The following is a 27,415-nucleotide window of genomic DNA, read 5'->3' as shown; positions in this document are numbered from 1 at the left end:
CCGAAGCGATCCCAGCATGAGCTCCCACTGCACCACCCGGCGCGTCACCACGCAGAACCCCCGCCGCTTATTTCCCAATCTTATGGTGCCGCACCTCCGCCGCCTCGGTCGCCGGCGATCCCGGCACCATCCCACCATTACACCGGACTTCGGGAGCAGTATTGCTACGGCGACGGCACCTCTCTTCAACATCTGCTCTTGGTTTTTTGGCTAATTCTGCAAATGTTGTATGTTGTTAAATGCCAACGCATGGCTTTGTTAAATGAGAATCCTTATATAGCGATGGATGTTAATCAAGAAGGTTCATAACGAGGGCAACTATGACTATGATTGCGTTTAGAGCCTGATGCTAATGCGCGGCATAAAATATTATAGCAGGGCTAGGAATATCATCATATCACCATCTTTAGGGTTGGGGACCGGCCTCTGGTACGCATGATTGTGAGAGACGAGCTTTTGCTAAAATAGAGTTTTGAATTAAAAAAAAAAAAAAGACAAAAGGACTCTGGAAATATTCCTTATTATTATGATCATTATTGTTATGTGTCCCAACCCCTTCAGGATTACTATTCTCCATGCAGCTAGCCTTCCCCTTTATTCTTGCCTCTACCTAATTATTGGGCTAGATTTATAAGTACAAAGCTAGCAACATGCATTGTGACCCACTAGAGTCATGCATTGTGACCCACTACAGTCCCCACAATGCATTTAAGGGGGTGGATTATCGGGGTGCGTCATTGGACGAGTGGTTTTTATCTTTCGAATTTGGTGCCGCATCACAGTGTTAAAGTGGCGCGATGGTGGCTGAAGTTTCCAGATTATCAAAAAATAAAAATAAAAACGCGCATTACGAACATCTTTTCTTACCAGGAAATTGCTTCTCATGGAAGGCTAGGCTGACACCTCATCGAGTAAAGAGAGCAGGGCCCTATTTTTTCTACTTGCCAATAATTATAACCGACTCATAATTAAAAATGTTAAATGACTCGAGAGGTAGAGTCAAATAAGTTGGGTCATTTGCCATCTATTTACCTATTTATGATATATATATATATATATATATATATATATAAAATATTTGATCAGTTTATGATTCATACCCATTTAGACATGTCAACCCAATTACTCGTTTCATTTTAAAGCATGCGAAATCAATTGTTAAATGCAGAGTGAAACTTTTAGGTATAACTTTTAATTATTTTCAAACATTATCTTTGACATATTTTCCCATCATCTTTGAAGGTAATTTGATCTATTGGTCGATTAAAAAATATTATGTAAATGCAAGCATACAGTTTAATTAGTTTGCATAACCAATTCGAACCAATTGTGTATACTTATAATTGAGCAATTGGGTACATATTTGAATTGAGGTGTCCATAATTTCAAAATTATGTATAAATTTCCAAATTATAGTTTTGATTACATAATTAATTATATAATTTAATTTCAAAATAATAGTTGTATTCAATAATATAATTATATATCTATACATGTTTTCAAAAATATTTTAACCAATTAATTATGCATATAGATTTTGAAATCATACTACTGATTTTGTAATTAATTATATAATTTAATTTCAAAAAATAATTAATACTATAAATATGAATGTATCTGTATAATTATAGACGTATATAATTACATACACACATGCATGCATATTAATTGATTTTCATAATCAAACTGAATTGATTGCGTACACTCATAGTTGCATAATTACATACGTATTTAAACTGTGGTGTTCGAAATTTTACAAAATTATGTACGTAAATTTTTGAATTATAATATTGATTCTATAATTAATCATATAGTTTAATTTCAAAAGGTAGTTGTAGCCAATACTATAACTCTGTGTGTATCTGTATAATTACAGGCATATCTTAACCAAACAATTAACTCTACGAGAAATTTGGTGTTTACCAAAAATACACCTGCTAGGCAGAAACTCAATAGGGGACGGAAGCATGAGTGGGCTTGCTCGACCTAGTGTCTTGGGCAGACATAAAAAGCCATATCTCAGTTGCACTTGAAATGCACGTACAAGAAGAATTAAGCATGCGTCAATATGCTTCTTTATCAAGTATTTATTCAACCTCTGAGAAAACGAAATAAAAGACGATGAACACACACAAGATAAATTATGAAATGCAAGTCTAGAAAGTCACAAAAACAAAATCATGCAAAATAAAATTGCACAACTCAACCACGTTTCATATAAAATTATTACTTTTTTGGGCCAAAACTTGCACAAGATTATACATTTATTGGCAATGCAAAGTAAGTCCCATAAAAAAGTGCAACTCATCACCGCACAAAGATGATCCTATATGTAATTAACGAGATCTAAAGGGCGGATGTTAGGCAGCCTTAACTCCATATTTGGAGTGTCTGATTCTATATTTTTCAAACTTATGACAATAAGCTGTGTTAGGGAGTATTTTTTCTTTTGTACAATTCTTATTAAACATTAGCATTTCCACAAGTTGCATCCTAAGAAAGTTTGAAGAACAATACACAAATCACATCAGATCTTATAAAAGATGTCTCCCAATAGTAGACGAGTATTAATTAACAAAAATTGAATGTACCTTCAACCTTATGACTAAGAAATTCCACCCATAATGTGCAATTCCATGTTCATATTTCCAATTCCCACCACCAACAAACCCACCAATTTTTTATGTCATCTTTTCACATGGCTAAATTCTAGAGACAAGTTTGCATTTAGCACCAAAGCTAGAGCAAAATTTCACCTTTCTTAATAAAAAAATCTTGGTAAGCTAGTAAAACTTGATGATTAAATAGGGCACGAGTTAAACAAAATAAATCGGATGACAACCCTTAACCAACCTTAGTCCCTAAGAGGCCTAACTGGTTGCTCCACCACCACAGGTTGGTGGGAACTTGGGGTTCCAAATTTTGAGCAACGGGAACCGGATTACGTTGGACCATTATTTTGGGTTTGGATGACTCAGCAAACTCGGGATTCGAAGTGGGTTTCCTAAGGGACCTACGAGATCTCTCAATCTCGGGGTCTATAGGTACCAACTCTGGATACAAAGAACGCAATCCCAGCATACACACTTATAGCACACAGAATCAATACTTCAATATATAAAACAAAAACTAAAATAAAAGGAAAATAAAACAATAATACGCTAAACTAGAAATTGGTTTATAACCATTACCTAGTCCTCGGTATTGACTTTTTGAGTTTGATCCCTATTTTGATTATGACAAACCACAACATCTCACTTGTGTGCCTAGTGTATGAACATGTTTTTATCTTTGTAAGCACAAGTGATTGATGCAATATGAAAGATGTAAAAGGACATAAACGATCATACCTCAGCATATTTCATAAGATTGCAAATGAGTAAAGCATGAAGACTTTGTTTTATTTTTTGGGTTATAATAGTAACTTAGAGTTGTATGTGCATGCATGTTCATTTGATTTATATTGAAACTCAAATGACCTTAGATTGACCATAAGACCTCCAAGTAACATGAAAAACCTTTTTCATAAATAACTTATACAAAGGTTTTAAAATGATTTTAAAGTTAAAAAAAGGCAAAAACCAATTTTTACAAAGGGTTCGGTCAACCGGCCAATCGATCGAACACCAAAGATGGGTGATTTTTTCAATCCATTCGTTCTTATAAAAAGTGTTTAACATGAAAGTTGTGGTATTTTATCTTAACTTTTTGTTGATACCAAGAACGTCCAATTTTGAGTCATATAGAAAAATTTATGGTTAGAACATTGAAAGGTATCTGTAGCAGAAAAATTCCCTTTATGTTTCTTCCGTCTCATTGATGGGTATTTTTCTCAATCCATAACTTCTTATCTTAAAAAGTGTTCAATATAAAAGTTTTGTGATTTCTTCTTAACTTTTTATTGATACCAAGAACGTCCAAATTGGAGTTTTATAGAAAAATTTATGGCAAAAAAATTGAAAGGTGTCCGCGCAGAAAACCTAAGGTTGATTGACCGAACCTTCACTATAGTCGACTGAAGCTCACGGATTTCAAGCCTTAGTCAACCGAAGTTCTCAGATTTCAGGCCTCAATCAACTGAAGCTTTGCCTCAGTCGACCGACCTTCTCAGGAAAGTGTCCCAACAGCCAAAAAAATGGTCAAAAATTCAAATAAAATAATTTTTTAATACCCCAACGGCTAGTTAACGGCCATATCTTTGAAAACCCTATAAATACAAGCCTTAAATACCTTGAAAATGCTAGGAGAATCATTGGGAAGCTCAGAAAAATATTTGTGATTCTCCCCTTTATTTTTAAACCCTTCTTATGCCTTAAAATTCATATTTCCTACCCTTTCAATTTGAAAATTCTTCTTGGGAGAAAATTTTGTGGGTTATTGAAGGAAGCTTGGAGCATATATCCACTTATTTGTTTTTGCTTCAAAGGCACATTTTTCTTGAGGTATTTTTATTTTAAAAGGATTGACCTTTTTCTTGAGGTATTTTTATTTTAAAAGGCTTGAGCATATATTATCTTTCATATATATTGTGCTTAATAGCCTTTTTATTTTCATGTTTTCCAAAGATCAAAGTTTTTCCTCTACTCTTCATTTGAAAATTTCTTTTAGGTGTAAAATATTTTTTTGGGGTTTTATTTGATAATGGCTTGAGCTTATATTTCATTCATAAATATATTGCTTGAAGGCCTTTTATTATTGTATTTTTCAAAGATTAAGTTCTCCTACACTCACTTCTTGAAAATCCTTTTTGGAGAAAAATATTTTGGGGTTTTGTTTTAAAAAGCTTGAGCATTTATATTCAAGTTTATAAATATATATATATATATATATATATATATATATATATATATATCTATTGCTTGATAGCCTTTGTATGGTTTTCAAAGATAATATTTCTTCTATACTCTTCTTTGTAAAAATTATTTTTGGAGAAATATTTTTTTTATCCAAGTAAGACTTGAGCATATATTTAAATCTCATATATATATTTTGCTCTTAAGTCTTCTTATTTTTTAGGGCCAATCATTTAGAAAGAAAACCCAAGTTCTCTTATTTTTATTTAAAAATATTTTTGGAGAAGAACTTCTTGGGTTATTCAAGAACTTTGAGTATATATTTAATTGATATATATTGGCTTGAAAAGGTTCTTGAGAAAAGCCTTGAGCATGTATTTTATCATATGCATATTTGCTCGAAAGGCTTGTTGATTTTTTTTTTAAAGGTCATTTCAAAAGAGAAATTCATTTTCTATACTCTCATGTTTTTATTTGAAAAATATTTTTGAGAGAAAAACCTATACTCTATCGAGCTTCATTTTAAATTATATGAGAGTGCATATTAGTTTTTAACATGTACAATTCTGCTTGTATTGACAAGAATTTTTTTTGTACAAAATTATTTTATGTAACGGTTAATTGAGTTGGGGAGACTCCGCACCATAAGGAGGAACCAGTTTGGCTCAGCATGGTAATTGAGCTGGGAAGATTCTGCCCCGTAAGGAGGAGCTAGTTTGGCTCACCCTGGTAATTGAGCTGGGGAGACTCCGCCTTGTAAGGAGAACAGGTTTGGCTCCGCCCGGTAAGTGAGATAGGGAGACTTCGTCCCATAAGGAGAAGTGTAAAAGACTTCTACTCTACTCGTTTAAGTGAGCAAGTTAGTGGAATCCTTGGAGGTTTGCCTAAGGTGGGAACGTAGGCAGGATTGGGCGAACCTCAATAACAAATCTTGTGTGTGTCTCTCTCTATCTCATTTAATCTCCGAACTTTTAATTTTGTATGTGTATGCTTGTTCATTTAATGTTATAAATATTTTGCATTCATACATTTAATTTAAATGAGATGTGCTCCACATGTGTATGTCTGTACTTATTACTTAAATCATTTTACATATACATTTATATTTTCGAAAGGGATATGATTTGTAAGGAATGGTAAATTTAATTTAGTCAAAAAGTTTAAAACTCAATTCACCCCCCTCTTGAGATCACACCATAGCTTTCACCCAGCAACGGTGCCAAAATTTGGTAGGCTCACCAAGGCTGAGATCCTCAACTACCAAAAATACAATTTATAAAACCTAACTAATCCCAAATTATGTAGAAAGTGGGAAAGTCGGGTGTCAATCCACAGGAATTGAAGTGCAGTTATGAACCACTTCCAATCTAGTTTATTAAAGCTTTGTGTAAAAGAAAGTGAAAAGGAGAGATTTTGTTAGGGTTTTCTAACAACCTTATGAAAGCATGTAAATTTAACTTTAACTCTACTCCTATAAAGCAGTGCTCAGTTATGAATTTGACTTATATTGTCGTGTGCGCAAACTACGTTCATTTAGCTATCCGTATTAGGCTAAATAGTGAAAGGAGCCGTTCGAGGGCATAGGGTAGCAAGTGCACCAATCATCTGGAGCACAATTGGGAACCGGAGTATATCCTATCTCAACGATCACAAAAAATCTTTTTAGTATTTGTAGCCTACTACGTATATCTGACTGAATCAATAGTAGTGCTATCCTATCTCTAAGACTTCATCACAATCCAAACATTAAAAGTGCATGAAAGTAAAAGCATGGTATTTAAATCAAAGCATGAAAATGAAATAATTTAAATGAAAGCATGAAAAGGAAAATAGTAAAGATGGCTTCTTATTGCAAACTCAAGAGTTTGTCACTAACAATCAAGAATACAATAGAGAACCATAACAAAAAAGTAAATTGAAAGCAGTAAATCAAATCTAAGCTTGGTTCTTAATGACGTTTTAGGTCTGCCACTAACCCAAAAGAGGCCAAAGAGGAACCTTAAGAACTTCTTCGAAGCTAGTATTTATACCCATTAAGGAGTACAATGTTTGAATTTCAAAATAGGAAAGTTTGCAGCAAATTTAGTGCAAAAGAACATTGCTTTCAACCAGGTTGCACCCCTGTTTTCCCTTGGTCATGCCCTGGTCGAGGCTTGCGGGAAATCAAGATTTCAACTTAAGATCCTCTTGACCTAGTCGCACCATTGGGTCTTGCTGGTCGAGTTGATGGTCGAGACTTGCAGGATTTTGATCTTTAGGAAATCTCAGGAACACGACTTGGTCGCCCTTCATGGTCCCCCTAGTCAAGCAGTTGGTCGAGACTCTCGGTATCTTTGGCTCAATCAGCTTCAATGTCTCAACCTGGTTGCCTCTAAGGGTCACTTGGTAGAACCTTGCAGCATTTCTTCTTCAGTCTAAACCTTGGAGTCTGCATTTTGTGACCTGGTTGCTCTTTGTGTTGCTGGTTGTAATAGTATCACTCCACCTGTTAAGTGAGCAATAGTGGTAATCTTCGAGCTTGCGAGCTGAAGCGGGGATGTAGGCAGCATTGGCCAAACCCCGATAATATATTGTGTGTGTACTTTATATTTCCACAATTTATTTTCTACACTTTCATTATCAACACATGTATTTTGTTTGCCTAATTCATTATATGTTGTACATGCGTTGATTGGGTTTACGATTATATAGATAAACCCTAGGTTGTGTTTTACTGCTACTAGACATTGAATATACGAAGAAATATTTTAAATTTTCAATTTACCCCCCTCTTGGGAATACACCAATTCCAACATAGGGAATACAACAAAAATAATAAAAGTTTGCGTATAAATAAGTGTTTCTCAAACTAAGCAAAGATATACTCAATGAAGAACTAAAATGCACTCTCATATGATATTAAAATAGAGCATGGTATTCCTCTCAAAATATTTTTCAAGTAAACCAATGAGAGTATACAAAATGATTTTCTTTATAAAAATGACCTTTAAAATTTAATTTAAATAAGGCTTCCGAGCAAAATATATGAAAGTGAATATAAGCTCAAGCCATTTTCAAGAAGCTTCTCAAGCACAATATATATATATATATATATATATATATATATATATATATCAATGAATATATATATATGCTCAAAGCATTCTTGAACTAGCCCATATATTTTCTCCAATAAAAATATTTCCAAATAAATGAATAGGAGAAGTTAGGGTTTTCATTAAAAATGATTGACCTTTATAAAAACAAATCCAATAAGGCTTTATAGCAATATATGTATGAGTTCAAATATATGCTTAAGCCTTCAAGACAATTTAAAAGTAAATTTCTCCAAAATATTTTCAAATAAAAGGTATGGGAGAAATTTGATATTTTAAGAACATGATAATAAAAAGGCTATCAAGTTATATATATAAACTTGAATATAAGCTCTAACCTTTCTAAATAAAACCTCCAAAATATTTTTCTCCAAAAATATTTTCAAGAAGCATAGGAGAAATTTGATCTTTGAAAACCAACAAGAATAAAAAGTAGAGGTCTTCAAACAATATATATAAACTTGAATATATGCTCAAGCCTTTTCAAAATTACCTCAAGAAAAAGAAGCCTTTGAAGTAGAAATATATATGCTCCAAGCTTCCTTCAATAACCCACAACAGTTTCTCCCAAAAAGAATTTTCAAAGTGAAAGAGTAGGAGAAATATGAAATTTAATGCACAAATGGGGTATGAAAAATGAGGGAGAAACAAAGAAAGTGTAGATATCCTCTCAAAATGTTTCTCCTCAATTTTTTAAGTTTCTTTGGCTTGTATTTATAGGCAAAATCCAAAACTAGCTGTTTTATGGCTGTTGGGGTATTAAAATATAATTTAATTTGAAAACTAGCCATTTTTCGGCCGTTGGGGAGCTTTCTGTGCGGACATCTTTAAGTGTATTGGATATAACTTTTTATATAAAACTCCAAATTGGACGTTCTTGGTAAAGTCCCACAACTTTCATGTTGAATACTTTTTAATATAAGGAGTTTTAGATAGAGAAAATTTCTTATCAATGAAACAAAAGAAACATGAAGGGAATTTTTATGCTGCGAACACCTTTCAGTATTTTGAACATAACCTTTCCTATAAAACTCCAAATTAAAAGTGCTTAGTATCAACAAAAAACTAAGAGAAAATCTCACAACTTTTATGTTGAACACTTTTTAAGATAAGAAGTTGTTGATAGAGAAAAGTGTTCATCGATGCGAAAGAAGAAACATGAAGGGTTTTTTTTATTTTTTGAAAAAGCTTGTTTTGGAAAAATATTTTCATGAGAAGTTTATGCCCCTAAGGTCAATCTAAGGTCTTGATCATTTTGTGAAAGCTTCAATTCAAATCATATGATAATGCATATACAAATTGAAACCTAATTACTATTATAACTTAAAGAATAAATAAAATCTTCATGATTCTACTCCTTAATACTCCATGGAATACGTCAAAATTTGTGCTCGATTAGGTACTCCTTGAATTCCATCATCCCTTATTTTCGCCTTCTGCATCATATATATGTTCAAAGACTAAACGCACAAATGAGATGTTGTGGTTTGTCATAATCAAAATAGGAATCAGACTCAAAAAGTCAACCGAAAGTTAGGGTTTCAATATGTTTGATGTGACAATTTAGAGTTTAGATGGATTTGAAAAGGTAGTTTAGAGTTTAAGTGGTTTCAATGCACAGTTTAGGGTCTCAACAGGTTCAATGTGGCACTTTAGGGTTTAGCGAGTTTGATGTGGCTTAAAATGGAAATTTTGATTTTCAATTTTGTTTGACTTGATCTAAGTTAGTGACTTAGGGTTTCAATTATGTTTAATTTTATCTAGGATATACATTTAGAGTTTCAATTAGGTTAAGGCAAGGTTAATGTGAGAACTGGTTTGAATTTGAAAGGATTGAATGATTTAATATGGAGAAAAGACGCCCCTAATGGCAAAAAAACTTTACTAAACCTCAATTCGAAGTATGGAATTTTAGTGGCATATGTACTTACTTGAGTGTGTGTTGTCAAGATAGAGCAACACTAATACTTGTGTAAAGAAAGTGCAACCCTAGATTGTTTAAGATGTGTTTCCTCTATAAGACCACTATATCTACAACAAGTGTTCCTTTAGGGAAGCACTTCAACGCAAGAAAAAATTAGCAATGGGATTCATTACTATTTTCATACATTGGATGAGCATGTCTAAACAACATTTTATGGAATCTTGTCTTTTTATAAGTGTGCTTTCATAGTGATGTCCTAGCAGACTTAGGTAATGGTGATCCTTATGACTATGGGATCCTATTGACTCATGATAATAGGTATTAGATATAGTAAAATTTGATTAACACTAGTTGCATTAACATTACAGTTAAAGCTTAAAGGTTCACATTGAGGGGAAATGAATTTGGTGTATTGGTGTTGGAATTGGTGTATTCCCAAGAGGGGGGTGAATTGAAAATTTAAAATATTTCTTCCTAAGTTCAACTAATCCAACAGCAGTATACCACAACCTAGAGTATGTTTAAACACATACCAATTCAACAGATTAATTACTGAGCAGATATTATAACAATTAAAGTAGTCTCAATATATCATTCATTTAGAGTAGTAAATAATAACATATATGTGCAGAAAATTAAAGTACGGAAAAATAAAAACAGCGGACACACAATATGTTATCAGGGTTTAGCCAATACTGCCTACATCCCCGCCTCAAGCTCATAAGCAAGAGGATTCCACTAATTGCTCGCTTATGGGTGGAGCAACACCGTTTAAAACACCTTACAGGCTGGTGCACGTAGTTCTCCTAACCGGGTCTAAACCAATCCGGTGCTCTCTTAACCGGGTTTGAGCAAGTCTGGGACTTTTCACAGGGCAAGTCTCCCTCTTTCGACCACCCGTCGGGAATACAACCGATAATCAAATAAATTTTTGTGTACAAACAAATGTGCTTCTAAACTAAGTAGATGTGTACAACAATATAGCTCAATGCACTCACAGATGATATGAATTAAAGCTCAATGTGAGAATGTGTAATTTTCACTTAAAAATATTTACCAAAACTAGTTTTTCAAATAAAGCTTAGGGGAACTAGGATTCTTGCTCAAAAATAATTTTGCACTAAGAACATAATCACCCCAAAGATATTTATCAAGTAAAATATATTGGGTAACCTTTAACTATACCCTCAAAATTGATTTTCAATAAATAAATATGAGTGTGAGTATTATGCCTTGCATAAAGAATGAATGCCCACAAATGATTTGCTTTCTTTCACAAAGGAATTTTTCAAATGAGTATGGGAAAGAAATTGAAATGACTTGGATATAAAGAATCAATGCCCAAATGAAATCTCTCTTAAAATTTTTTTCAATACAATAAGAATAAGAAAGGATAGATTAAAAACACAAACTTTGTTTGAGAGGATTTTCTAATCAAAGCATCATTTCAAAAAAGATTTATGAGGGGCTATTTATAGACCTCTTGTAAAATATAACCATTTGGGGCTCAAGGGGAATTTTAGAAAAAGTTTGATTAAGTTTAATTAAAATTAACTCCTAATTACCAAGGTAAAAATGTGCCAACCCAAGAGGTTCGGTCGACCGACGAGCACTCACAAAGCTCACAGGCAATTTTCCATTTCGGTTGGCCGTGGCCAATGGCCGGTCGGCTGAGCTAGACGATTTTCAAAGCTTCGAGCTTTCGATTGCCCGATGAGAGGTTCGGTAGGCTGAGCTACGAATTACAGTCGCTCGAGCACAAATTGAACTAACATTTTGGTCGGCTGGGTAAAGTGAGGATGGTCACATCCAATGTTCGGTCGACTAAGGAGAGTCAGTTCAAAAACCGCTCGATCGGCTAAGGCTTGGTCAACTTGTTGACCTCCAACCAATTTGGTCGATCGAGACATTTTATATTGCCAAGGTTTGATCGCCTGAAACATCACAAAAATGGCATTTATGTCTTGTTTGGTCTCTTGTGCTATTTCAACCCTGGTGAAAAAGGATGTGACATTCAAGTGTAAGAGACATGGTTCCTATTGTCATTATATGGCCTAAGATTTTTAATTAAGCCCAAAAAATCCAACGTCGGTTGACCTTCTGTGTAAGCCCTATTTTTGTCTTTGCACTTATTCAACCATGTGTGAATAAGTTATAGCATTTAGGTCCTAATGGTCAGCCTATGGTCTTGAGCATTTAATACTTATCATGCATGAGATGTAGTTATTACAGACCATAATATAAAAAACTAAATGTAATTACAACCGAAATGAACAAATGTCTTCTTTCTTCTTTACTCTTTTGCGTGAAATTTGCCTGAAATGTATAATCTTTAAGTCCATTAGGTTTCCATTTACTCGTATCTTATGTCCATGCAAAAATATAAACCTGTTGACACACTAAGTGCACACATATGATACAGATGCTTTGTCAGCATCAAAACAAGATCGGACTCAAAAAGCCAACAATTGGTCATTCTATACTTTTATTGGTTTTGCAATTTTCTTCAACTTAGTTGACTAATGCCTTTGTTGTTGCTTTTATGAGGGAATCAGAAGCTCAAGGCTATCATAGATCTTAGGTATGGGTATGAGGTAATATTAAGAGTTTTTTCCTATTTTATTGTCATTCGAGATCAAATATTTAGTCAAGAGAGATAGTCTTAACTTTTGTATTTCATAATCAAAAGGTAAAATTCCTTGATCTACAAAATATGGATCATTATCAAAGCATTTTCCAAGCATATTTTCGTTAGGAAGGGCTTAGGGAAGAAGAAGAAGTTGTTCACAAAGACAAGATGTGCATAATTGAGAAGTCCTCCATTAAAGGGATGTGAAAGACAAGTTGAGAAATTACTAAAATAACAGTGTGAGACCATAATTTTAAGAAATTGATGGAAGGAAATTTCTCGATATTCTATCTCTTCTGCCTTGACTCATCCTTAACAAAGGGCATTGCAAAATAGTTGCCAAAAAAAAAACATTATATTGTGTCTCCAAGATGGCAATGATTTATCCATACTAGATGGCATTAGAAACTATTGCCAGAGGGTGTTATATTGTGTTAGGTGATCTCATAAGTAGCCAAGAAAAAACTTTTTCAAAGGCTCTTAAATTCAAGTTGAATAAGGAACACTAAAGTTTAATCTTAACTATTGGACTCCAAGTTTGAGTTTTGCACACTAATTTTATTTTAAAATGTGCATGATCCATCATCAAATAATTGGTATGATCTTTTTTCCAAATTTTATGGATAAAGATTGAGTAATGTACAAAAAGTGAAGGGGCAAAAAGGAAACTATTACAAAGACAATATATCATAAAAGATAGTCCTAGAATTGTGTTCCTATTGTAGGAGAATGAGGAGGCCTATTCATTCAAGTTGCTAGGGTCAGGTAAAAGAGCAATTTTTTTTTTTTTTTGTTAAAAGGTCCATCATATTAAGGGAATCCAAAGTTGAGTTTCCATGAGTTAGAAATTGGGGATCACCATCAAATTGTGTATTGAAGTTTTTAAATGAAAAGCACTAGCTTTTTTTAGTCAAAATGTTTTTGTGCACACGAAGTTACATTTGTGTTTATAAAGGGAATTTTGATACTTGCGGGTGAGGAAGAAATATGGATCCATATTCAAGAGTTTTGATGTTTGTAGTTAAGTTTCTTAAAAGAGATTCAGCTAGTTTCTTCGGAGTAGGATGTTCATATTGAGCTTCCAAAAGGAACGTGCGTTTTAGTTAAAAGGTTTTGAATTTGCTCAAAGGGCCTTGCACCACAATTTGGATCCACTCCAAGGATCTGAGGATGGATTTTGAGTGAATGATTTCAAGTTTGAGTTTGGTTAAGAAGGGTGGACTTGTGAAACCTTCTCTCATAATGTTAGGTGGACTTGAGTTGGCCAGTCTTTTGTACTTAGGAGTGTAAATGATTTCAATCAATGAGGGTGTTGATGATGTAGCAAGGAAGCGTACAACAATCTCATGTTCCATCATCCATCTTCCATGACTTGGGAAGACTAGTAAGACAAGCCATAATAGGCATTGCAAACCAATATTATGGCATAGAGGGCATTGGAGCACACAAGGATGAATCATGGATTCAGTAAAGGAATAGTTTTGAACAAATCTTGGTGGCTAATGTGACCAAGTGGCATTTTCATATTATGTAGGATGGCCATTCTTATGAATAGTATAGTATAACAATTAAAATGTCTTCATGTTTCCTTGTAAAGGTGGTATAAGCAATTTATCAAGATAGCATCTAGTGAGCTTCCTACCACCCTAGTGCCACAACAAGCACTAAGCAACCACAGCAGTGATTAGGGCCAAGCAATAATGATGACAAATCAACTTGGAGTTTCCAGAAGAAGTCGAGAAGCTGTGGATGGCACTTTGAAATATTATGTTTTGTTTTATTCTCAAAGAGGATAGGGATGTATCTTGTTATGTCCTTCTTCCTCTGAAAGTCTAGCGACTATATGCTTACTCAAGAGGGTGAGGTGTGGATAAGAGCAATGCTTGGTACTTGCACGGAGCTTTACTACTCCTAAGCCATTCAGGATGTGTTTCCCTTTAACATTATAATTAGTACAAGACTCCCCCCCCACCTCTTTTGAAAAGCACTTCATGCGTAAAATTGGAATAATACTAGTAATTGTAATAATGGTAGTGGTAGTAGAAGAAGAAGAAGAAGAAGAAGAAGAAGAAGAAGAGGGTTGCCAACTATGGAAGTTTTTAAGCCTATCACATGAAGCATTCTAGGCATCTTGCATATCCACATTCAATAATTGCATTTAGAGCTAATTAGAATAAGCTCTTAGTTTGGCCTACATGCTGACATGCAAGGTCATTAAACACAACTAATGACGAGTGTAATAGCAGCACGCAAAAGTAGCCTGTATCTATAGGGATGTATAAAGATTACCTAAAAACTGAACACCAAACCAAAACTAAACCATTCAACATTTTGGTTCAATTTTTTAGTTTGATTCTCAATTTTGGTTTCAATTTAGCTCGAGAAACAAACTGATAAAACCAATTTAAAAAAAAAAAAAAAAATGTCAATGACACTACACAACAGATTATGCATTTATCCTAGTACATTTATCATTTTCCATGTTATTTGTTTTCTCCAAATATCAGTTTATAGATGATAAGCTTATATTGCTCATTAGCTATTTGGAAGGGGTGCCCGAGTGGGTTTGGTAGAGAAGAGGACTACCCCAATACTCATACTTTCAACTAAAGGTATTGAAAATATAATCACACATGTTTAAGAGCATAAGTTTCAAAACTTCAACTTGAATTTAGATAAATTTGAACATATTTTAATACATTTTTATATAACATCTTATCCAAATTCAATACAAATCCAAAATTAAATCAAAGATCTCTCTAAACATAAGAGTTATAGTGTCTAAAAATATGAGAATAAACATGAGGGTCTTGTGCCTAATTAAATAAGGCTTTCAAAACAATTGTAGAAATTTCTTGGACAAAGAATATCCAAACCCAAGCATTTCCAACACTCCATACCGATCCACAACCCACATGCATTCTAATAGATCCAGTCACTAGTTTCTGACAGATAAAACCTTTTTAGATGAACCAAAAAACATGCATCCTCTTGACAATCTTCAAGAGCACGGTTTACCTCGTGGGATCACCACAGAAATTCTGTTGGCAAACTTGGAATTCAATGCCATAATTTTAATTATTCGCAAACAGTCATTTTGAACTCATCTCAAACTAAAGCAACATTGAACTTAATACAATTTATTAAATTACTGTCAAAAAAGGCAAGACGTTAGCACAACTATTACATTTTTCCACCTAGAAATTTTACCTCTACACTGAATGAAAGAAAGGCTGCTTCAGAACTTGCTAAAATAAAATTGACTCACTTTGATTCTTTGATGCCCGGTCCTTGTTTTTTAATTAAGCATGGGTGATAGTTAAATTAAACTACTTCAAATACGAACAAAAAAAAACCAATTATATTTGACAGTCATCATCCCTGGACATTGAGGAACACTCAATAAATTGGCTCTCCTAACATTTCTGACGCATGGATACCCACACTACCTTCAGAATCGTATCTTTACTGCAGTAAAATGAAGTTGCAGGAGCTTCCCTTCTGCTTAAAGAATATATAATAAGAATTACAGACTGCCAACTCAACAATGCTACCTACGTTTGTACCTGCAATAAAAGATATAAGATTAAAAAAAAAAGTGGAACATAATATTTTATGGGCATCAAAAATCAATACTAATAAAGAAATGAGCAAAATATGTCATGAAACTTCAAATCCAAAGCCAAACATAAGCAGGCAATAATTTTTAATTTCCTGCTCTGAAATCCTTTTTCTTCCATAAAAAAACATAAAAGCAAGGCACTTGAATCTTTGATACATTCACCGAGATCATTCTAAACCAACGGAATTCCTTAGTTTTACCAGTAATAGCAGCTGAAGAATTTAGGTTTTCTGTCTTTCTTTTTCGGTTGGTGGATAGCAATACTTGTATTTAAAAAGCAGGGGAAGCCAGCCATAAGCGAAGGAAAATTGTGAAGGAAATCAGAAGCCAATTTGGAAAAGTCAATAAATTTCAAATGACCAGCACCGCTCAAGGCAACAACCCATATATACAGCTCAAGTCAGGGCTCAGAACAGAAAAAAAAATATTATAAGTTTTGACTCATACCGTGATTTGCTCTTAAATGAATTCTTTGACTTTTTCCTCCCAGCAATGCTCCGTTTTTGCTTTCTCTCACTCATGTCACTCTGGAACAGCTCCTCCATCTCTTCTGCCCTTGATTGAACTCTTTGAGAAGTATGTTTACATTTCTTGCCAACTTTTCGCACCATCCTTCCAGCATCCTGGGCCTTCTTTCCAGCCTTAACTGCTTTTGCTTGTCGATAACCCAGATCAACAAGTGATATCCCCTTTTTTTCTTTCTTATTTTTTCTACTACCCTGCAGCAGTCAAACATATTCAGCACTCTGTATCCATGCATAATACAATAGCTTGGCATCCAGAAAATAATGAGATTTATCCTCAATTGTAAGTTAAAGAATAAATTTGAATCTACATGTATAACTGACGCGTATGTGCACACACAGAAGTTGGGAGTCCTAGGACAAACATATTTGATTCTCATTAGCCAAGCTGTAACTGTTACAAAGTTCAAGAAGCAAAAATTCATGGGAAAAAGCAAAGTGCATTTCAGCGATAATTTTGTTCAGTTGCACATCCAAAATAAGTTCAAACTGAAAATATAGTGCCATGCATGAATAGCAAAGGGGTGAACTAATAATCCTTAAAACAAAAATAACAGTTGAGAGTGACTACTCGAGCAAACGGAAGGCATGACAAGAGAGTATTCACAAAAATTATAATAATCAAAATTGTACAATCTTCACAGAATTCTCAGTTTTGTTCAAATAATTATGTTCAGCTGCCAAAACAATGGCATGTTACTAATTAATAGCAATATAATGATCATGCTTTTGATTCAAAATCAGTTCCCTATATGAATATATGTACCCATACAAGAATGTTTTTATGTAAGCATTGGTATACACATAACAGTGCACATAAAAAAATCCATTTAATGTTAAATGAAATGAAAACACCAAAAACAAAAAAGCAAATACATACTTCTTCAAGCTGATCATTTTGACTTTCATCCTCCAACCTCTCCCTAGCAGCTTCCAATTTACGCCGCTTCTTACGGGGCAAGTTTTTCTATATGGCAGAAAGTAGCAACAAAGTACATCATGTTATGCTTCAGCCAAGAGTTCTCATGCATAAAGATAATATAGCCAACACATAGGATCATAAACACCTCACGCTCTCGCTTTCGCTTTTCTTTCATTTTGAGGTCTTCAGCTTGTTGGGCACTGATAACCTCTGTCCCAGAACTTTTATCCTTTTCCACAGATGCCTGTCAAAAGGAATTGTAGATGTTAAGTCAGAGAAGAATCAAACTAATATCATGACACCAGATGGATGGTCAAACAAGATACATCATATATAAAAAATTTGAATGGAATTTAAAAATTAGAAAGCATTACAGAACACATGTTACCCCGCAGCCAATTCCCATTGAATGAAACTAAAGCTTTTGCTGTTTCTCATAACAAACCATGACGTACAGAATTTATAGCATCTTAGAACACGATAAGCTTCTCTAATGTTTTCTAATTTACTGCTAGATATGTTACTAATACTCCCAGCTCATTTAGTTCATAGAATAGCTATTCCTTGGAATAAAATGAAATATAGTAATTTTGGGAATATAGGTAATAGTTATTCCTCATAAGTTCATTATTATTTTATTCAACACGTAATAAGAAAGGAATATACATTTCCACAGTAAAAATTGGGAATAATTATTCCTTTTCTATTCCTTATTATGTACTCATAAAAAGTTTGAGATTGTTGTTTGCTTTATAGGATCAACATAATTTTTTTGTATAACTATTTGCAATTAGCCTATTATAACTAATCTATTCCTAGGAATAGACATTCTGCAAACAAAACATAGGGTCAATGTTTTGAAATGCTCAATCAAGGCTTGCCTCAAGACAAGGAATGGCTAAACACCTTGAGGCTCAATCTATACCAAATCCCAAAAAGGCTAAAGCATTACATGTTGAAGCTTATGCATTTGCGCAAAAGGCATGCCCTTCGTGCCTTTTTAGTTGAGGCTCCCACACTTTGGGTGTGTGATTTCTCAAGGTGGATAAAAAGGGCAGTCTGGTGCACAAAGCTCCCATATATGTGGGGTCCGGGGAAGGGGCGGACCACAATGGATTGTACGCAGCCATACCTTGCATTTTTGAAAGAGGCTGTTTCCATGCCTCGAACCCATGACGTCCAAGTCACACGGCGACAACCTTAACGTTGTGCCTGAGCTCCCCTTCATTTCTCAAGGTAGATATGGCTAGAAAATTTTAACTCCATGTTAAAATAAAAGGAATGTCACAATATTAGTTGATTTCTAAAAACTCTTGGAACCTCAAAACTTTCCAAAATAACTAACTGGTGTACCTTTGATCTAAGAAATAATTTGAACTTTGTAATGTTATAGCTTATCTTCTATCATTATTTATGTACTGAATTCAAGCTATCAATTTTTGAATGGCTTATAATTTGTTTGTAAATTATATATATATATATATATATATATATATTTTACATTATATTTTTTATTGTTTTAATTTTTTTTCTTTATTTTTTTAAATCATATGTAATCTATTTATATTTTTTTATCTTTAAAAAAATCTCAAAAAGCTTATGCCCCAACACCTTAAGGCTTACACTTGCTTCTTAAGGGTTAAAATGCCCCACCTTACACCTTCACCTTATCTTCACCTTTTAAAACATGTTAAATGCTTAGTGTTAGGGAGTGACAATGTAATGGGGAAAAGGGGGAGAGAGATACTACTATAATTATATTCTCTAGGGATTTAGAATGAATATATGATTATTAATGTTAACGTTTGTATGGTTATTCTCTTGAATTTGAATAATACAAGTAGTCCTTTTCATTATGGTGTTTTGTTGTCTTGGATTGTGATATATCTAATTGTTGTAGCCTTATTCCGTGTATGTGAATATATTGCTCATGTGATATCATATTGTTCCTTGTTTCTCTTGAGTATTAAGACTCACCTGGTGCTCGTGTTTGTAGGCTTGAACGTATGAGATTTGGCTAACTCGTCGAGGGAGAGCTCTCAACGAGTGCCGCACGACCCTTACTTGAGTCCCATTTTGGGCGTCCATGACAGTTGATATCAGAGCACAGTGTGTACGAGCACCATGAATGGTAACATGAGAAACAAGTTTGGAAAAGTAGAGCGCATTGAGGTGATGGAGACAAAACTTGTAACCTTGGAGACAACGTGTTGTGAACTCCAAGGGTTGGTGGCAACATTGATAATGGAGAAAAGGCCAATAGAGTTTGAGGCCTTCCAGAAGAGTATCAAGCAGTTGGAAGCCTTTGAGAGTAGGTTGGAACATATTGAGGGCATATTGCCATCTCTTTCATCCCAACGGGGAGAACCAATAGAGTTTGAGGCCTCCTTACAGGAGCTAATGGATAATTTTGATTTCCTTGCAGAAGATGTTAAGGAGTCTATCACTGTTTTGAAGGAAGATTTAAAGGAGATGGGCAATGTCCAGAGTGCTGTGGACTAGGTTCAGAGGGATTTACAAGAGATGACGGTGAAAGTGAATGCAGTGGCGCAGATAGCCCAAAGGCCGATTGCGGAACCAAGTGAGGGTTTTCGATTAAAGGTACCGGAACCTAAAAGTTTTGGGGGTACGCAAGATGCAAAGGAACTGGATAATTTCTTCTTTGATATGGAGCACTACTTCATGTGCTCACAAGTTGATCTAAAAGCGGACCGAGTCAATATGGCAACCGTATACCTTGTTGGGGATGCTAAATTGTGGTGGAGAACTAAATGGAATGATATTCAGCACAATAAGTGTGTCATTAACACTTGGGAGGGGTTGAAACAGGCGTTGAAGACCCAATTCTACCCAGAAAATGTATAGTACATAGCACGGTGCAAAGAAGTAATGGAATTGCAACAAACCGGCTCAATAAGGAGTTATGTACGAGAATATCAGGCCTTGATGTTTAACATCATAAACATGACCGAATCAGATAGGCTATTTCATTTTCTCCGGGGTTTGAAGACATGACCGAAGAATGAACCACACCGGCAAGGTGCTAGTGATCTCTCTTCCACCCTCGCCACTGCTGAACGGTTGGATGATTTTTCAGACAATTTTGGGAAGCGAAATTTTCCCATGTCCGCCAATAATGATTCCAGACCCAATAAAGTGTATTAGCCCACAAATGGGGGAAGGGACAAGGAGATAAATAGTTCTTGGAAAGATAAAAGAGCGCCCATGACTAAGGAGTGGAGGGGCGTACGAATAGGTGGTGGGGAGCATCGGTTGTCGATCTCATGTTTCCTTTGCGTGGGACCACATCGAGTGGCAGAGTGCTATGAACGAAAGGCTTTGAATGCTTTAAAGGCCCTTCGAGGAGAAACCGAAACCCCGACAGCAACCCCAGAAGAAAAACGGAATATGGTGGGAGCATTGAGATTTTTGGGGGCATTAGAGCTCCAAGTAGCTACCAACAAGTCTCAAGAGAAGGGCTTAATGTACATTAATCTACTTTTAAATGGAAAGAAAATCAAGGTCATGATTGATACAGGAGTCACCCATAATTTCGTTGCTGATTCAGAAGCCCAATGGTTAGAATTACAAGTAGACAAGGATGTGGGGAAGTTGAAAGCAGTGAATTCTCAAGCGTTAACCACAGTGGGAGTGGCACCTAAAGTAGTCTGCCAAATGAGGTCATGGTCTAGAACAATTAACTTCACCGTGGCACCCCTCGATGACTTTGATGTGGTATTGGAGAAGGATTTTCTTAAAGTGACACGCTCAATGCCGATCCTAGTTGTGGATTGTCTTGTGATAATGGGAGATACACCTTGTGCGGTTCCCGCAGCCTACAACACTTTCGATGAGAGGAGGTTGCTTTCGGCCCTCCAATTCAAGAAGGGAGCAAAAAGGAGAGAACCTTCTTTCGTGGTTCTACCGGTAGTTTCAGAAAATGAAGAAATAGGCAAATATCCAGTTGAAATTAAGGAAGTTTTAGAAGAGTTCAAGGAGATAATCCCAGAAAAGCTACCTAGAGTTTTACCACCTCGACGACAGATTGACAACGAAATTAAGCTTTTGTCGGGGGTAAAACCGCCAGCACATGCCCCTTATCGAATGGCGCCGTCTGAGTTAGCTGAACTTAGAAGACAACTAAATGATCTAATTGTAGCAAGATTCATCCACCCATCAAAAACACCTTTTTGTGGCCCCAGTGTTATTCTAGAAGAAACAAGATGGAAGTTTATGTTTGTGTATAGACTATTAAGCTCTTAATAAGGTGACGGTTCGCAACAAGTATCTCATTCCGTTGATTGCCAATATTTTTGACCAGTTAAGTACAACTAAATATTTCACTAAACTAGACTTGAGATCAGGATATCATCAAGTGCGCATTGTAGAGGGAGATGAACCTAAGACCACTTGTGTCATCCGGTATGGAGCATTTGAATTCCTTGTCATGCCTTTTGGGTTAACAAATGCACCTGCTACTTTTTGTTCTTTAATGAATCAGGTTTTTCGAGACTACCTTGATCAATTTGTAGTCGTTTACCTTGATGACATGATGGTTTTCAGTGCATCCTTAGCAAAACATAAAGATCGCCTTCAGCAAGTTTTTCAAAAACTCCGAGAAAATCAGTTATATGCAAAAGGGGAGAAGTGTGTTGCGCTCAAAAGCTTATTAAATTCTTGGGGCATATCATTTAAAAGGGCCAGATACGGATGGATTCAGAAAAAGTACAAACCATCAATGACTGGCGAGCACCTACATCCATGGTTTGAAATCGCGGTTGTAGGTAACGTTGCGTAACGGTTGCAGGTGTCGCGGGACGCGGGAGACGCGAGTGTTATGTAATGGGAAGCGGGCGTAACGGTCGTGAATTTTTTTCACGCATGCACAACCATGCCAAAATCGAAAAATAAGCATGAAATCCATTAATCCATGATTTTTAATGAATTTTAAAGGTCTTCATTCAATCTACAAATGTTTTTTAATAGGCATTATAATTTTTATATTAATTTTAGTGCGCTGTTTACAAAAAAAAATCATATTTTTTAATAATTTACATTACTTTAAAATTTACAATTTAACAAAATAAATATGAAATTATAAATCTTACAATTTAATTATTTAAATGGTAATAGACTTGAACTTGAGTCACTTAAGAGTTGAGACTTGACTAATTGTGTACAAATTAGAATTTATTATAAATTGTAGATCTAATATTAAATTATTAATTGTCAACGACCTCAAGGTATTAAAAAAATAACTATGTAGAATATTAGTTAATAATTTTTTACTAAATCTGTACTCTAAGTTTCTAAGTTCTAAGTTCTAGGTTCTAACTCTCTAAGAGTCTAAGTAACTCTATAAATTTTATATTTTAAAAACTTTATACTATTTTTTTTTTATTTTAATTAAAAAATTCTACTTATACAATCATTAATAATTTGCAATTGTTAATTTGTATTCTAATTAAATAATAAATAAACTAAATTTATATACTAATTATATTTATAAACTAAAATTATAAAACAAAATTTACAACTTATATACTAATTAGTAATTAAATAAACTGAAATTTATAATTTATATAAACTATAAATTGAAATTATAAAACAAACTAAATTTAAAACTGAAATTTACAATTTATATACTAATTAAATGAACTGAAATTTATAATTTATATTAATTAAATAAACTGAAATTTAAAACAAACTGAAATTTACAATTTATATAAAGCAATCAAGCATAAATTGAAATAATAAAACAACAAACATACTACATACCCACTGGCCACCACCCACTTCCTAGTTACCACTTACCCACTCCTGACTCCCACTCCCACGGAAGCTGCGACCCTGCGACTGCGAGAGAGCTCCTCGCCTACTGCAGCTGCAACCTGCAAGCCTCCAAATTTTGGAGGAATCAAAGGCTTCGAATGGAGGAATTGAAGGCTTGCTGATTTTTGGGTTCTTGGACGAAGGAGATGAATGACGGATTGAGGGAGACGAAGCTGTACGAAGCAAATTTTGGGGGTTTTAGGGATTTCGAAACTTCAGATCAGTAGATCGAAATTGTACGTATGAAGGAGACGAAGAATCGAAGAGTGATTCAAGTGAAAAGGGAACTAAACTCAACTTGCGGACGACATATGTAAGGGTTCAAAGGCTCGAAACTGCGTAACGAACGCTACGTTCTGTAACGTTAGTGTAACGACCGTTACGGGCCATTACGTTTCCGTAACGGCCGTTACCCATGTGAATTTTTGGCTCGCCGCTAATGCAGCCTGAAACGGTATCGAAGACCTATTTTTCTGTTACGTAACAGCCGTTATTTAATACCATGCCTACATCCATTAGAGAATTGTGACCTTCTTGAGGCTAGCCAACTACTATCGAAAGTTTATAGATTGGTACTCTAGAAAAATGTATCGTTAACAAATTTATTGAGGAAAGGGGTACCATGGGGGTGATCAAAAGAGTGCCAATCGGCATTTATTGAATTAAAGGAAAAGATTGTAGGAGATCTTGTGCTAATCCTTCCTAATGTGACAAAGTCATTTGAAGTACAAGCAGACGCCTCAGACTTTGCATTAGGGGGAGTTCTTTTGCAGGAAGGGCATCCAGTTGCTTTTGAAAGTAGGAAATTAACGGGTGCTGAACGGAACTATACAGCGTAGGAAAAGGAACTTCTCACTGTGATACACTGTCTCCGGGTGTGGAGGCACCATCTCTTGGGATCCAAATTTGTGGTAAAAACTGATAATGTGGCAGTTACGTCTTGTCACAACCAGGACTAACTTCAAAACAAACCCGTTGGCAGGAGAAGCTAACTGAATTTAATTTTGATTTTGAATACAAAGCAGGGAAGACAAATGAAGTGGCTGATGCTTTAAGCAGAAAAACCGAATTGGCAGCATTGAAACTCATAAGTCATTTATCAACTAGTAGGGTGGTGTTACCTTTGAAAGATCTTATCAGGGAACATTTAAGTACAGACCAGCAAGCGCAGACATTGAGCAAATTGATAGAAGAAGGGAAGACACGAGAATACTGGGTAGAAAATGGGCTAATAATGACTAAAGGCAGGAGAGTCTACGTGCCCAAAGCTGGAAACTTGAGGAAAACCCTACTAAAAGAGTGTCATGATACATTTTGGGCTGGTCATCCGGGATGGCGAAGAACTCATGCATTGATTACACAGGGGTACTATTGGCCGAATATGCAAGACGATGTGATGAATTATACCAAAACATACTTGATCTGTCAACAAGACAAGGTAGAAAGAAAGAAAACCTCAGGTTTGTTGGAGCCATTGCTAGTTCCTGCAAGGCCATGGGAGAGTGTCTCTTTGGACTTCATTTCCTCATTGCCAAAAGTAGAGGAGTATGACACGATTTTGGTGGTGATTGATCGGTTCTCAAAGTATGCAACTTTCGTACCAGTCTCGAAGCCATGTTCAGCAGAGAAGACAGCTCAGCTATTCTTCAAGCATGTGGTGAAATATTGGGGTGTTCCAGAAAGCCTAATCAGTGATACGGATGTTAGATTCACTGGGAGATTTTGGGGTGAACTCTTTCGCTTGATGGGTTCAAACCTTAATCTTTCCACTAGCTATCACCCGCAGACAGATGGTCAAACTGAACGTTTTAATGGGATGTTGGAAGAATACTTGCGACATTTTGTTAACTCAAATAAGAGGAATTGGGTTCCTTTACTAGATACGGCACAATTTTGTTTTAACTCTATGAAATCTTTTGCGACTAATAAAAGCCATTTTGAGACTGTGATAGGTCAAAAACCGACTCTCCCGCATACCAATTCACAAAGAATTGGTTGTAAAACATCGAAGTCACTCAAGCTCAATTAGAAAAAACATCGAAGCGCATGAAGAAATGGGCTAACAAAGGGAGACGACCACAACAATTTGAAACTGGAGATCTGGTTCTTGTAAAAGTGCCGCCAGAGACATTTTGATTTCTTCGCAGCAAGGATAAAAGGCTTTTACGCCGTTACGAAGGTCCAATCAAAGTGATCGAGAAGGTGGGGCATGTGTCTTATCGGCTTGAACAACCAGAGTGGATGAAGAAGCACAGACGACCAATCCATCCTGTGTTTCATGTAAGCAACCTAAAGTCATTCCACACGGATAAAGCAGATCCGCACCGACAAAAGATAAGGAGATCAACAATTTCCAAAAGACAGCTTGTAAACAAAGATGTTTAGGAGATCATTGCAAACAGAGTCATCAATGCAGAAGGTCGTCAACAACAACAATATCTGGTTCAGTGGATGAGGCTGGGAGAAGAAGAAAACAGTTGGGAAAAGGCAGAAAACCTTCAGCATGCCATATAAAAAACTGAAGATTTCAGAAATTTGAAGACACGACATCAGCTTCAACATCAGCAGAGTGAGGAGGTCTTCTACAACACATCGATGAGGACGTCAATAAAATGAGTGGGGGAGGATGTTAGGAAGTGACAATGTAATGGGAAAAAGGGGGAGAGAGATACTATTATAATTGTATTCTCCAGGGATTTAGAATGAATATATGATTATTAGTGTTAACGTTTATATGGTTATTCTCTTGGATTTGAATAATACAAGTAGTCCTTTTCATTATGATGTTTTGTTGCCTTGGATTGTGATATACTTGATTGTTGTAGGCTTATTCCGTGTATGTGAATATATTGCTCGTGTGATATCATACTGTTCCTTGTTTCTCTTGAGTATTAAGACTCACCTGGTGCTCGTGCTTGTAGGCTTGAACGTGTGAGATTAGGCTGAGTCGCCGGGGGAGAACTCTCAACGAGTGCCGCACGACCCTTACTTGAGTCCCATTTTGGGGGTCCGTGACACTTAGCAGCTAAAACAATCCAAGAAGCCAAAGGGTTTAAGCCAAAAATCAACAGTTAGATGTCCACAAGGCATAATGACTTATAGCGTGGTGCCAATATCCCCCAAAGAAATCTTTTCGGCCAATAAGATGGTCTTGAGTTAAAAGATCAAAGGTCATTTCCTTCAACAAAACTAGTATTCCGGCCAAAACAAAACTGACAAGATTAATGAACAAAGGATAAGCCCAACCTAGGAAGCAGTTGTATCTAAAAAGGGGCTAAAAGAAAAAAAAGCTTTATCCAAGTATGGCAAGTCAATTCAAGGGTTGTTTCAAGTCTGAAGCAATATGCTGACATGCTTACTAGCTAGATGATGGGGCTGATGCCATGGCAGGACATGGTTGCTTACTTGTCAGCTGATGTGGTTGGGTTTAATGAGGTTGATCTGGGCATGACAAAAGACAGGCCCAGCTGTCAAATGTATGTGCTCCATTTTTTTCTGGATTGAGCTTGCAAATACAGATAAGGACTGGGGCTTAGTTGGTATTAAGAGTAACGTATCTGGGTTATCTTAAAGAATAGTTAGGTTTTTTTCCCCCTTTTGGAATGGGTCTCTATTGTAAGATATGAAAATGGACCAGGTGAGAAAAATTAAAGACATGGTGGCTGGACTTTTATTTATTTTCTAAATTTAGGATTCTTTAAACGGATTGGATCATATATAAAAGAAGGGGCCACGATGAAGCAGAAAAGTAGGGATCGAGCCCTGAGGGGGGTTGTCTAGAAACCGGTTGTCCTCAAGTTGAGGCAGCCAGCGTGCAGCAGTTTTCAGTGACTCCAAGTGACAAGTTTGGTGCTCTGGCAATTCAAAGCGCAGCAAGCACCATGGTTGTGGGCTCAAAAATCTTCAGCACAACGATCAAGAGAAGCAGCAGCAGGAGAAACTTGTAGCAGTGCATCACAACACATCTCCAGAAACAAAATTTCAGTTAGAGTGGACCAGAGGGAGGTGATTGCAGTGATGGTGGTGGTGTGATTATAGAAGTACAGGATATAAGGGTAACAAGGGGAGTGACGA

At 35.6% G+C, this 27,415-nt stretch overlaps 1 protein-coding gene across 3 annotated transcripts in view; it reads right to left on the bottom strand.

Annotated features, from left to right (window-relative positions):
* Positions 1 to 15,565: 15,565 nt before the first annotated feature.
* The window catches only part of LOC131156185 (DEAD-box ATP-dependent RNA helicase 28-like), a 45,671-nt gene continuing 33,821 nt past the window's right edge, over positions 15,566 to 27,415 (bottom strand). For all 3 annotated transcript variants that reach the window (XM_058109658.1, XM_058109659.1, XM_058109660.1), the window contains 4 exons: positions 17,655 to 17,753; positions 17,468 to 17,554; positions 16,511 to 16,782; positions 15,566 to 16,007 (listed from right to left, as the gene is read on the bottom strand). In XM_058109658.1, coding sequence (XP_057965641.1) covers positions 15,992 to 16,007; positions 16,511 to 16,782; positions 17,468 to 17,554; positions 17,655 to 17,753 — 474 coding nt within the window. In that variant the 3' untranslated portion in view covers positions 15,566 to 15,991. The remainder of the gene's footprint in view (positions 16,008 to 16,510; positions 16,783 to 17,467; positions 17,555 to 17,654; positions 17,754 to 27,415) is intronic.

Source organism: Malania oleifera, chromosome 5 (assembly GCF_029873635.1).
Source record: "Malania oleifera isolate guangnan ecotype guangnan chromosome 5, ASM2987363v1, whole genome shotgun sequence".
NCBI classification, from domain to species: Eukaryota; Viridiplantae; Streptophyta; class Magnoliopsida; order Santalales; family Ximeniaceae; genus Malania; species Malania oleifera.
Note: the sequence above shows the minus strand (reverse complement) of the source record. Positions and strands in the feature narration are given on the sequence as shown.